The 14,088-nt window shown below is 35.7% G+C and overlaps 1 protein-coding gene across 1 annotated transcript in view; it reads left to right on the top strand.

Moving 5' to 3' along the window:
• Klhdc10 (kelch domain containing 10) overlaps positions 1-14,088 on the top strand; it is a 60,512-nt gene that overhangs the window by 32,862 nt on the left and 13,562 nt on the right. Inside the window, exons 3-4 of the mRNA XM_076833200.2 lie at positions 12,071-12,292; positions 13,697-13,851. Coding sequence (XP_076689315.1) covers positions 12,071-12,292; positions 13,697-13,851 — 377 coding nt within the window. The remainder of the gene's footprint in view (positions 1-12,070; positions 12,293-13,696; positions 13,852-14,088) is intronic.

The following is a 14,088-nucleotide window of genomic DNA, read 5'->3' as shown; positions in this document are numbered from 1 at the left end:
AGCACCGTTCTGTATGTTACTGAACTGCTTATGATTCCAGAGGTAGAAAACAAGTTACATAGAAAGATAATCAGACTGGCATTGGTTTTCTTACCTACAGTATCAACTGCTAAAAGATAAATATCTTAAGCGTTCTAAGTGGAAATTATTTAGGAGATCAGTTTTTTACCTAGCCTCACTAATATTTTAGTGCAGGTCAGATCAAAGTAAATACGAACTCTGAAAGTTTATGACATATACACATTTTGGGGAAAAATATTTGAAGAGATACAGTAAAGTGGAAAAAAAAGATTTGGATATAAGTAGCACTAGTGGACATTAAAACAGTACAATTTAGAATTGCATCTGAATAAAGATACCATGAAGCCTAGTACAATAGTTAAAGAGATATCTAAGAATATAGCGGAATAATACAAATGTGTGTGTGTGTGTGAGACAGAGAGAGAGTATATAAATGATATTTTGTAACTAAAACAAATTTGGAGTAATAATATTAAAGATCTTATACTTGGGGCTGGGGTTGTGGCCTAACAGTAGAGTGTTTGCCTCACACGTGTAAGGCACTGGGTTCGATCCTCAGCACCACATAAAAATAAATAAAGTAAAAGTATTTTGTCCATCTACAACTAAAAGAATATTTTTTTTAAAAAAGATCTTAGACTTTTGGTTTTAAAATATACAAATGGGGATGGGGTTGTAGCTTGGTGGTAAAGCGCTTGCCTAGCACATGTGAGGCACTGGGTTTGATCTTCAGCACTACATAAAAATAAATAAAGGAATTGTGTCCATCTATAACTTAAAATTTTTTTAAATAGATAAATATACAAGTGTAATATCTACTTATTAAAATTTCAAATAATATGGAAAGAGGGTAAAAGCAAGCATCCTTATTGCAAGTATGCGCACACACACACACACACACACACACACAATGAATTTGTACAAATCAGTGAAAAAAAAAAACTATCTTAATAGAAGAATACCGAAGAGATTTGAGCAGACAGTTGCCCAAAAGGAAAAATCTAAAAGGCCAATAAAAAGACTGCCATGACAATAGCAGGTATTGGCATGGGTGTAGAACAGCAGGAATTCTCACATGCTACTGGTGGGTGTATAAATTCATACAACCATATTGACCTTATCAAGTAAAATACAGATTTCCATTAAGATTCAATTCTATTTCTAGGTTAATAGCTAAGAGAAATGTGGGCCTATGTACCTGAAAATATGTACAAAAATTTTTATAGCAACATTATAAGCCACAAACTTAAAATTATCCAAATGTCCATTCACAAAACTTAGACTGAAAAAGTAAATTGTAATAGATATTCATATAAAGAAATAATATTTGCAATGGAAAAACATTGATGAATCTCAAAAAATTGTGGACCAGGCATGGTGGTGCTCACCTACAATTTCAGCAACTCAGGAAGCTGAGGCAGGAGGATTGAAAATTTCAGGCCAACCTCAGCAATTTAGTAAGACCCTGTTTCAAAACAAGAAATAAAAGATCTAGGGATATTCAGTAACGCATCCCTGGGTTCAATCCCTGGTACCCAAATCCCCAAACCCCATAATCACAAATTTAAAAACCCAAAAGAATACATATTCTATCATTCCATTCAAATACACTTCAAAACAAGGCCAAAATAAAAAGTATTATTTAGGGATGCATATCTAGGTTGAATAAAGCTATAAGGAGCTTGACACAGTGATATATGCCTGTAATTCCAGCTACTCAGAAGGCTGAGGCACGAAGATAAAGGGCCAGTCATGGCAATTTAGAAAGATCCTGTATCAAAATGAAAGAGAAAAGGGGCTGGAGATGCAGTTCAGTGGTAGAATCACCAGCACCCCCGCCACACACACACACAGAGTTTTATGATAAAAATCTCCTTTAAAAGTTACCTCTAGGGCTGGGAATGTGGCTCAAGTGGTAATGCGCTCGCCTGGCATGCGCGGGGCACTGGGTTCGATCCTCAGCACCACATAAAATAAAAAATAAAAGATGTTGTGTCTACTGAAAACTAAAAATAAATATTAAAAAATTCTCTTCTCTCTCTCTCTTAAAAAAAAAAAAGTTACCTCTAGTAGTGAAGGGGGTGAGTCAGTGAGTGTTCACATCAATAGGGCAGGCAAGGGATTCTAGGTGCTGTCAATAGTCTGTTTCTTGATCTCAAGGATGTTTACATGTTCCCTTTTTAGTGATTTATTAAACTCTACATTTATGTGTTTTTCTATTTCTTGACCTAAGTGATGATTACATGTTCCTTTTTAAATAATATGTAAAATTCTACATTTATATATATGTACATTTCTATGCATGTGTTATATTTCACAGTAAAAAGGAACTAAATAATAAAAGCAAGGTCTTTTTCCTGTGTGCACAACTTACTCCCCTTTTCAGAGGTAACCACCATTAATAGGCCTTTTACTTTGCAGACATGGTTTATTCTAAACGTTAATAGAAAATAAAACTTTTGTTTTCCAGAATGCATTAAGATACATATAAGATGTCAAGGATACATTTAAATAAAAAATAAATAAATAAAAATCAAATGGAGTTTATCTGTGGATTATATTTAAAGGAAAAAGTGTGATTTTTCTGATATCAAAAAAGCATTTAATTAAGTTTGATATTCTGTGTTCATTGTTGAAATAAAGCTAGGCCCTTATATATGCACTCTTCAAAACAAATTTTATTTTTATTATATATATATATATATATATATATATATATATATATATATATGTATATATATGCATTCATTATATATATGATACAATACCTTTATTTTATTTATTTACTTTTATGTGGTGCTGAGAATCGAACCCAGAGCTTCACATGTGCTAGGCAAGTGCTGTACCACTGAGCTACAACCACAGCACCAAATTTTATTTTATTTATTTTTATTTTTAAATATTTTTTAGTTGTAGATAAACACAATACCTTTCTTCCTTCCTTCCTTCCTTCCTTCCTTCCTTCCTTCATTTTATGTGGTGCTGAGGATGGAACCCAGTGCCTCACACATGCTAGACAAGTGCTCTACCACTGAGCCACAACCCCAGCAAAATTTTATTTTTTAAATAACCATACCCTTGGTCTGGCATGGTGGCACACACCTATAATCTAGCTACTGGGGAGCCTAAGGGGGGAGGACCACAAGTTTAAGACCAGCCTCAGCAATGTAAGATCCTGTCTCAAAATAAAATAAAAAGAGCTGGGGATGTAGCTTAGTGGTAAAGTGCCTCTGGATTTAATCCCATGTGTGTGTGTGTGTATAAATTAATTATAAATTGATAATTTAAAATCAGTTTATAGGGGTGGGGATGTGGCTCAAGCGGTAGTGCGCTCACCTGGCATGCGTGCGGCCCGGGTTCGATCCTCAGCACCACATACAAACAAAGATGTTGTGTCTGCCGAAAACTAAAAAATAAGTATTAAAATTCTCTCTCTCTCTCTCTCCCCCCCTCCCCTCCCCTCCCCTCTCCTCTCCTCTCCTCTCCTCTCCTCTCTATCTTTAAAAATAAATAAATAAATAAATAAAATCAGTTTATATATATATTTGTAAATTGATAAAAATGCTGGGGATGTATTTCAGTGGTAGACCACTTGCCCTGGCATACGTGAGACCCTGGGTTCAATCCTCAGTTCTGCAGACAATAACAACAACAACAAAACAAAAATACCTTTTCTGGTAAGGAAAAAATTCATAGTCATCTAGGTATTGAAAAAAATTATTGTATTGTTAACATGTTTTTAAGAAACCAATAGCCAACATCATATCTAACAGTGAAACATGCAAATATCTATCCTCGTTTGAAAAAAGAGACAGCAATGCTCATTGTCATCTCCACTATTCAGCTAGAGGTTTCAGCTAAAATAACAGAAGAAACCAAAAGGGAAAAAAAAGTAAAAAGGTCCATATATTGGAGAGAAAGGGCTGAAAATCATAATTAATAGTAATCTGATTTGATTTTCTACCTATAAAATTTGAGATAATTAATGATTGCCACTAGAGTTCAGAAAATAAAACATTTTTAATTTAATTTTTATTCCATAAATTGTAATAAAAATTACAATTTCAAAATGGAAGAAAGATCAGTGGAGTAGAGAAAAAGGTGGTTGAGGGGGAGGGAGGATGGATGGGATATGGAAGAAGAGTGGAATGAATCTGACCTAACTTGCCTGTGTACATATATGAATATACCACTGTGAATCTCACCATTATGTATATCACTAAATTTTTAAAAAGTAAATAGCAGAAGGATCCGTAGAGTAGAGGGAAGGGGATGGGGTGGGAGGAGGAAAGTAGTACTAGGGACTGAATTAGAGCAAATTATATTCCATGCTTTTATAATTTATGTCAAAATGAATTCTAATGTTATACAAAACTAAAAAAGAACCAATAAAAAAACTGCAAGAATCATAAAAAATTTCTGTACCCTTCATCCAGACTTCCCAAATGTTAACATTTTATCTCATTTGCTTTATCCTGTTCCTTCTTTCCCCTTATGCATAACTCATAGGAACATAAACAGGCATAGATGTATTGTTTTTCTGTTTAAGCTATTTGGGAGTGAGTTGCAGTTTCTTAGGCTTTTTTTTTTTTTTTCCCCTTAGGCTTCGTGTGTGTGTGTGTGTGTGTGTGTGTGTATGATTGGGGGTTGAACCCAGGGTCTCAAGCATGCTAGGCAAACACTCTACATCTGAGCTGTATCTCTAGCCTTTTCTTTCTTCCTTCCTATTTTTTCCTCTCTCCTTCTCTTCCTTCATCTCTCCCTTTCTCTCTCTCTCCCTCCCTCTCTCTTCTCTTTTCTTCCTTCCTCCCTCCCTCCCTTCCTCCCTCTCTCCCTCTTTCCCTTTCTTTCTTTCTCTTGATAAGTTACCCAGCTGGCCCCAAACTTGCCATAGAACTGCCTCAGCCCATTGAGGAGCTGGGATTACAGGTGTGGACAATGTATTGAACTCTGACTTAGTCTTTTTTGACATTGATATTTTTGAACAATTATAGAATAGTCTATATACTGGTTATAGACTGTTCCTTAGTTTGGGCTTGTCTGATGTTTTATCATGATTACATTCTCCTCATGCATTTTGGGCAGGACTACCCCTGAAGTAATGCTGTGCTCATCTTATTGAAATGATGTTGACTGATTTGTCCCATTACTGGTGATGTTAACTTTGATCACCTGGATAAGATGCTGTCTGCCCAAGGCACTTTTTATAGATTTAACAAACTGAAATTCATTGCAAGAGTAAATGGAAAAAGCCAAGAAGTTTTTGAAAAAAGTAATAGGAAATTTTGTCCTACTCAATATTGAAAGATACTTCAAAGCTATAATAATTAGAACAGTAGTTTAATGCTATAGGAATAGGTAAATGGACAGTGAAACTGAATAGAGCCTAGAAGCCAATGTGTGTGTGTGTGTGTGTGTGTGTGTGTATATATATATATATACACACACACATCATTTTAGTAAAGGTGCACCTAGAGCATGACAGCTGTCTCAAGGATGCTTTGCTCAGCACTTGAAACTAATTTATGCTAATACTACAGTTTGTAATAGCAAGTTTCTTTTATTGCTGCTGTCATAGACAATAAGATAACCAAGAGCTCTTTGTATATGCATCTCATACTGGATGTGGAGCTCTTGTGGTAGGAGACGCTTACATAACCAATAAGTAATATTGTGGGCTAGCATGAATGGATTGCTTTGGTCTTGAGCTGCCTGGGCTCTGGGAGCAGTAAAAAATTCTGCCCACTGATTGAGGGCAGGAGTCCACTGGACCATGCTTCCTTGGCTTTCCTGTCCAGGCTTCCAGGGGCACAACTGAAGACGTGTCTTTTATTGGAGAGATAATGGTGTATTTGGAAATAAGTTACCAATTATATATCTTTAAGCCATTTTGTATGTATGTATGTTTGTATTTATTTATTTATTTTTAATTAGTGTTGATGGACCTTTATTTTATTTATTTGTAGGTGGTGCTGAGAATCGAACCCAGTGCCTCACACATTCTAGGAAAGCATGCTACACTGAGCCACAACCCCATCCCAATATTTTGTATTTATAATTAGTACTTTTAGCAACAAAAGTTTTTTTTATTTTTATTTTTTTAAATGGCCAGCACAAACGATGAATGGCACATTTGGAGGTGGCTATATCTTTTAAGTAACAGACTTATTAAGCAATAAGTGTGATCTGTAAGCTGCTACACTTAAGATTGTGATGTGGCTTTATACTTATTTTATATATATATATATATATATATATATATATATATATACACACATACATACATACATATATATATGTATTTATATATAATTTAGATTATATATACATGTACATTCTTTAAGAGCAGTGAATTTTATGCCCATGCTGATTAGACTTGAATATTAGGAGTTTCCTAATTCTACTTTAGAACCGTCAATTTATATGGGATAGGGATGGCATTTCAAGTGAGTGTAGTAGAGATGGCTATCCTTAAGTGGTTTGAGGACAATAGCCTATCCATTTTTTTGGATAGGGCCCTACCTCATATAATACTAAAAAAAAAGTTCTGAGTGTAAATTTAAATTCTGAATATAAAATCAAAACTATGAAATAACTGGAAATAAACAACTATTTTATAATGGTGCATATATAAATAAAATATTAAAGCAAGGGAGCTATAAAAAATTGAGGGATTCAATTACACAAAACCTCCGTATGCTAAAAAATACCATAAACAAAATTAAAAGACAAGAAGTAAGCTGGAAGAAAAAAAATAATTTATTAAAATCTGTGAGAAGATAACCTAATAGAAAAAGTGGGCGAAAGATATGATAAGGTGATTCCTAAAAGAAAAAATATAGGGCTGGGGGTGTGGCTCAAGAGGTAGCGCGCTCGCCTGGCATGCGTGCGGCCCGGGTTCTATCCTCAGCACCACATACAAAACAAAGATGTTGTGTCCGCTGATAACTAAAAAATAAATATTAAAAAATTCTCTCTCAAAAAAAAAAGAAAAAATATAAATGGGCCAATAAACGTGAACTAGTAAAATCAGGGAAATGCAAATTAACCTGGCATCAATTTATGCTCATCAGATTGGCACAAATGAAAAGGTTAAAGAGGGCAAGAATAAATAGATATTTCCATACACATTGCTGGGAGTATAAATTGGTCATTTTTTTGGAGAGCAGTGTGGCTCTATAACAATATTGTGTCTGTAATAATTTCAAATGGGTATTCCCTTAACCCAGAAATTCGACTTCCAGGAACACTCATACATTTGCATATGAATATGTAGAGAAAGCTTTGTAAAATGAAAATATTGAGAACAACCTAATCATCTGTCATATTATCTCAGACAGCTAGTTTCATTCTGCCTCTGGGCTAGAAATTAAAGCCTATTTCCCTGGTTACCATAAGTTCCTGCTTACTCCCTGGGGTTAAGAACAGTGCCTGCGAATGAAAAGAGAATATGACTCAGATAACCCAGGTACACAACCCTGCAACTGCCTGGTCTCCTCTAGCTAGTGAGTTTACCTCTGACCCTGGTGTGGTGTCATATGCCTGTAATCCCAGCAACTCAGGAGGCTGAGGCAGGAGGATAGATAGTTCCAGGCCAGCTTCAGCAACTTAATGAGACTCTGTTTCAAAATAAAAAAGGCTAGGGATGTAGCTCAGTGGTAAAGCATCCCTATGTTCAATCCCCAGTAATCCTCCCAACTAAAAAAAAAGTTTATCTCTGTGTATAGATAATTTTTCTTTTCATTTTGTTGGTGCTGGGTTTGGAACCCAGGGTCTCACACATTCCAGCCAAGTACTCAACCACTAAACCATATCCCAGCACACACATACCCCCCAGCCTCTGAGGATTGAACTCAGGGGTGCTCTACTACTGAGCTACTTTCACACCCTTTTTCCTGTTTTTTTTTTTTTTTTTTTTTTTTAAAACAGGATATAAGTTGGTAAGGCTGGCTTTAAACTTGTGATCCTCCTGCCTCAGATTCCTGTGTCACGGGGATTACTGGTATGTGCCACCATACAGGGCTCTAGCCCCATTTTTTTTACTTCTATGCTTTTTTTTTTTTTTTAGGTGTAGTTGTACACGATGACTTTATTTTATTTATTTATTTTTGTGTGGTGCTGAGGATTGAACCCAGGTCCACACATGTGCTAAGGTGAGTGCTCTACCGCTAAGCCACAACCCCAGCCCCTACTTCTGCATTTTTTAATAGGCATTCCCAAACCAAGTAACCCAATTCTATGGGTGATTTTATTAACAGGAATGTAGTTTTTAAGAAAGGGATTTGTACATGGAGAATTTGGGAGAGCATTCGGAGAGCTACTTTAGACTCTTAAAACCCAGTTTCATTTTTGTCAATGTTGAGGAGCATATGCTGTATTCCATATAATGAAAATTAATGCTTAATATCCATGGTATTCACCCTGACAAATACCTCTGATTTATTAAAAATGAAGTGGCTCTCTAATATGTTAATCGCTCTTGGCTAAAATATGAGAAAGAAATCTAGTTTCTGATTAGAAAAAGAGGAGTGAGTCACCTGTGTACGCCCAGCTGTGAAACTCCTTGACAGGATGGTTAACATTTATCAAACATAGATCAGATGCTCTTTACTCAGTAGTTTAATTTGCATAGATCATGAAATAATTATTATTATTATTTTTTTAATATTTATTTATTTTATTTTTTGTTCTCGGCGGACACAACATCTTCGTTTGTATGTGGTGCTGAGGATCGAACCCGGGCCTCTCGCATGCCAGGCGAGCGCACTACCACTTGAGCCACATCCCCAGCCCCAGATCATGAAATTATTAACAGAGGCCAATAATAATTGGGTTAGACTTGCACTGTCCAATAGAAATATTTTGTGGGTCAAAAAGTTTTGTAAGTAGCCACATGAACAGTAAAAAAAAAAAAGTGATGTATATTTGAGATATTATTTCAATATGCAATCAACATAAAAACTAGAATTTCATTTTCTTTTTGGAGGTCTTTGAAATCCAGTGGGTTTAACGTAGTCTCAGTTGGACTAGCCACATTTCAAGTGTCTAATAGCCATATGTGGCCAGTGGCTGGCTATGGCATTGACCAACGAAGGGCCAGACTGTAAGCTCTAGAGGACATAGATAGTAATTGGTTTATCATTGTATACCAGGAGCTGGTATACCATAGTATGTAGCTGCTGTCCAATAACATTTTTTAAATTATTTTTTATTTGTAGTTGGACATACCTTTATTTTATTTATTTTTATGTGGTGCTGAGGATCAAACCCAGGGCTTCACACATGCTAGATGAGTGCTCTACCTCTGAACCACAACCCCAGCCCCCAATAACATTTTTGACTCAATGAGTGGATGAATGAACAAACATAAAATCATTATCTCATTGACTCAACTGTAATCCATGTGACTAAGTCATGTTTGTTACAGAAATAATTGGTAGTAAACGTATAATACCTTTCTTGCTGTATGGTCATTTAGAGAAAAATCTAGAATATGTTGTATTTCTTTTCATATTTGCTCAAAAATAGCTTTAAAAATTATCTACTGGCTGCAGATAATAGAACAAATAACAGAGTTCTTTGAGTTCCTATCTGTGTAATTGTGATTGTCTTGATATTAGTTCTTAGAAGCATTGCTGTCTTTTTTTCCCTTCGAGACTGAGGATTGAACTCGGGGCTTTATACGTGTTAGGCAAGCACTTCATCACTGAGCTACATCCCTAGCCCATTATAAAATTTTATTTTAAGACAGGGTCTCACTAAATTGGCAAGACTGGCCTCAAACTTGCCCATTCTCTTGCCCCGGCCTCCCAAGAAGCTGGGATTATAGGCATGAGCTACTACACCTGATTTGCATTGTGTCTTGAGAAGACCATTTCACAATCCAATACCTATCCCCTAGATCATATCTTTCTCTCCCTTCCCGCTTCTCACCTTCTCTTTCTCCCTGTCTTCCTTTTTGGTTTGGTGGGGGAGATTGACCCTATGGCCTCACACAAACTAAGCACATACTCTACCACTGAGCCCCATCATCTGTCTCTTAAGCGTAGTAATATCAAAGTCCACAGAGAGTGGGAAACTGTTTTGATGATCCCTGTCACTGTTGACTTTTACCAGAATTGAAGTCAACCAAACTTTGGACCTGTTAATATATCTCCAACTATTTTAGGTGTTGTGGGTGATACAGGATAATTATTACACATGATCTTTGTCTTTGAGCTTATTCTCTATTTGGAGAGGAAAACAAGCTGATTAAATGAGTAGAGTAGAATTAAATGCAAGTTAGCTGGTTCCTAACTTTGATCAGTGTTTTTCTTTGTGCCTAGGCTTGGTTATAGGAAGGTGAGTACAAATACTTTCCTCTTCCCTCAAATAGTTCACAGCCTTCTGGAAAGATGCATATTTAAACCAATACACATTTTAACATAAATAAACCTGTAAAGTACAGTAATAATATCCCCACATATAGATGAGGAGGCTGAGGCTCAGTAAAGGTCAGTGACTTGCTCAAGGTAGCAGACAGAAAGAACCTGGATTCAGACCTGGATATGAGGAGGGTACTTGGCTCTTTCTTCCATACCACATTCTTCTGTTTTCAGAGCCCTAGAAAGAGAAACTGAATTTTTCATTTAAGGTAAATTGTGGCTCATTGGTAAATACACCAACTGATTTTAGTTTACTGCATGTTATATTTATGTATTTACTTGGTTATCGTACAACCATCTTTTTAATTGTATACATCTACCTTAGAATATGAGGAGTATGGTCCCAAATCAGAAGGGCCCCCTAGGTCCTTAATGAGAAAGGGCTGCAAGGGATATTTGGAGGCATTTTATCTACTAGGGACTGAAGGGCCAGGCCAAGAATAAGGGAAGGACTCTGGGTTTCCCAAAAAGAGGGGCAAGAGAGAGAAAATAGGCCTTAAAATCCTGGGCCAAGGTCTTGATCTTTGAGCAGTAAGGAACCATCAAATTTTTAGTTGCTCTAGATCTGGGCAAAATTTCTTTTCAGTTCTTATTTAAAAGCATACCCTAGAAAGTGGGATTTTGATTTTTAAAAAATAATGTAAGGCCTGTATTAGGTTGGTGATGTTTATCAAATGTCTAACAGTACCCTACATATTAATTAATATTATACTAGAATCTATTACTAACATGTGAAAGTAGGTTAATCTTTAGGATAATAGACAGCTACAGTAGTGTCTTGTTCTATCCCATATATATTTAAGGATCTTTGTTCTATAGTTCTTTAAGGGTTTATGTGGATTAATATAAAAATTTGTAAGGATAATAGAAATAATACAAAGTTTTGGGTTTTTTTTTAACTCTAAAATAACCTTAAAGTATATTTTAGTGAACTAGTTGATATAATTTAAACCTCACAGAGCTTTCAAATATAAATTATAGAAATATCTTTTCTTAATCTTACATTTAATAGAATGAAAAATATTATTTGAGATACATGTAAGGATATTCTTTGTTAAATATCTGGAACTGTATTTAAATTTAAAATTTTTCTTTGACCCCTTGAAAGCCAGTTTTCTTTTAAAGTATATGAGTATATATTGTGGAAAATTCATAGATTTATGTGTGTGTATTTTTATTTATACATGACTCATTCACATTTGTGGTTATATTTATGTAGTTCTCTAATATTCACAGTTTAGTTTGCCTGTGTTTTTTTCTCTAAGGAAATAAGAAATTTATCCTGTTAGTTTTTAGATTACCAAGCCTCATTTCTTTCTTTTCTTGGAAATTCCAAGTTGTCAGCCATTTCCTTGAGTTTATCATGCTATGCAACCTTCCTTGGGAAATATCTTTTTACAGTTACTAAAATTTAAAAGTAGTCATATGAAATAAAAATGGAGACTAGCTCCTTAAATCTTAAGTAGTATGTGCGAATGTATAAAATAACCTAAACAAATGAAAAGTACATCCATGTTATAAATCTTACCTGATTCCCTTTTAAAGCTCAAATGGTTGTTATCCAGTTTTGTTTGTGCTTTCTATCTGGTGGGCCACTTGTGGAAAACGGTCTTCTTCTCTCCTAGGCCACAGACCTCCACCAGCACGCAGTGGACATCGTTGTGTGGCAGATAATACCAATCTATATGTGTTTGGAGGCTATAACCCAGACTATGATGAATCGGGAGGGCCAGATAATGAAGACTATCCTCTCTTCAGGGAGCTTTGGAGGTATCATTTTGCAACAGGAGTATGGCACCAGATGGGCACAGATGGCTACATGCCCCGGGAATTGGCATCTATGTCACGTGAGTGCATACAGTTTTGAATGTTTTATTTTATGAAATATCTGAGAGTCCAGGTTCACTATCTACATGTTCCTTGTTAATAATTTATAACATTGTAATATGTTAAACCTTTTTAATATGCATTTTACTCTGGTAATAATATAGCATGGTGATTTAGGATTAAGTCCTGAGTTTGAATCCATTTATATATCATTTTACTGCCAGATGTTTTAGCTTTAATTTTCTTACCTGTAAAATTGGATTAATAATATCTCAGAGGTTTTAATAAAAAGCATCATAATATGCAAGGCAAAATGTATTCAGAGATCAATAAATGGGGTTATAATGATGAGAGTAAATAGCTATTGAAATACTTAACACACATTATCTGTTTAATCCTTACAGCATCCCTGTGATGCAGTTACTACAGTGATTGCCATTTGTACAAATGAAGAAACTGAGACTTTTAGAGAGTCCCTAAGGTTAATGGTTAAGAGTGAAGGTTCTGGCGCCAAACCGCCTGGGATTAAATCCCAGTTTGGCAAGGTTCTTTTTAGGAAACCCTCAGCAAATTATTTGAACTGCTCTCCACCTCTGTTTAATCATCTATAAAAATGGGAGAGATAATAATGTTCCTGCCTCGAACAGTTGCTGTGAAAATAAAGTTAGGGAAGTTAAATATCTTCTGAAGGTCACAGCCAACTCTTGCTGGCTCTAGAGCCCAGCTGTTGACCACTATAGTGTATCAGTTTAAAATATGGTTTTTTAAAAAAGCCACTGAAATAATACAGTGGTACTATTTTGAGAGATGGAGAAAACAGGCATGAGAGAGAGAAAGAAAAGGGGGAGAGAGAAAGGAGAACATGTGTGTTGGTGGGGTGGCAGGAACAGAAGAGAGAGTGTTCCCTACGGGATATTAGTATACAGTATATTAGTATAGTAGTATTTGATAAGGGATTAAGATGTCAGAAACCACAATTTAAATGTGGAGATCATTTCTCTGACACACACTGAATGATCGTGTACTCTCTCCATCCTGAGTCCCCTGGGGTTTATGATATTTTTGGTTTTCCTCTACTTTATCACATACTTGAACTGTCTTGAGCAACAGTGGCATATTATAGTTCATAGAACTCAGCATTGCTGTTACATGGCATTTAATAGATTTCATATATACATACTGACTGGGTTATCATACTCCTAATGGTGAAACTATATGATATAGTCCACACAGTATAAATTATACCTTTTTCTGCAGAACTTTATAGTAGTTAGATGTTGGGTTGCTAATTAGATAAAATAGCATATGGTTGAGCTAGCTTACAAGATAACTAGACATTTTTTAGTTTTTCAGCTATTCTGAGTTTGTGTGGGAACACATTCTAGGTAGCCAGTACATAAATGGAATTTGTGCTTCCTTCTCAGTTGTGCTGCATGGAAACAACCTGTTAGTGTTTGGAGGTACGGGCATTCCATTTGGTGAGAGCAACGGCAATGATGTCCATGTCTGTAATGTGAAGTACAAGAGATGGGCTTTACTCAGCTGTCGGGGGAAGAAACCCAGTCGTATATATGGACAGGTAACAGTCTGTGGCCAGTTACTGTGGTTGTATGTTCATATTTTTCTAGCGGTGTCAGGATATTTATATTGCTACTTTTTTAAGGGGGATGGTTACTGAGGATTGAACCTGGGGTGCTCTACCACTGAGCTACATCCCTAGTCCTTTTTTGTTTTGTTTTTAATTTCCAATTTTGAGACAGGATCATGCTAAATTATTGAGGCTGGCCTTGAACTTGCAATCCTTCTGCTCCAGACT

The sequence above is a fragment of the Callospermophilus lateralis genome, chromosome 1, assembly GCF_048772815.1.
Source record: "Callospermophilus lateralis isolate mCalLat2 chromosome 1, mCalLat2.hap1, whole genome shotgun sequence".
In the NCBI taxonomy this organism is placed as follows: Eukaryota; Metazoa; Chordata; class Mammalia; order Rodentia; family Sciuridae; genus Callospermophilus; species Callospermophilus lateralis.
The sequence above is the reverse complement of the archived record's forward strand: the minus strand, read 5'-3'. Positions and strand labels throughout refer to the sequence as shown.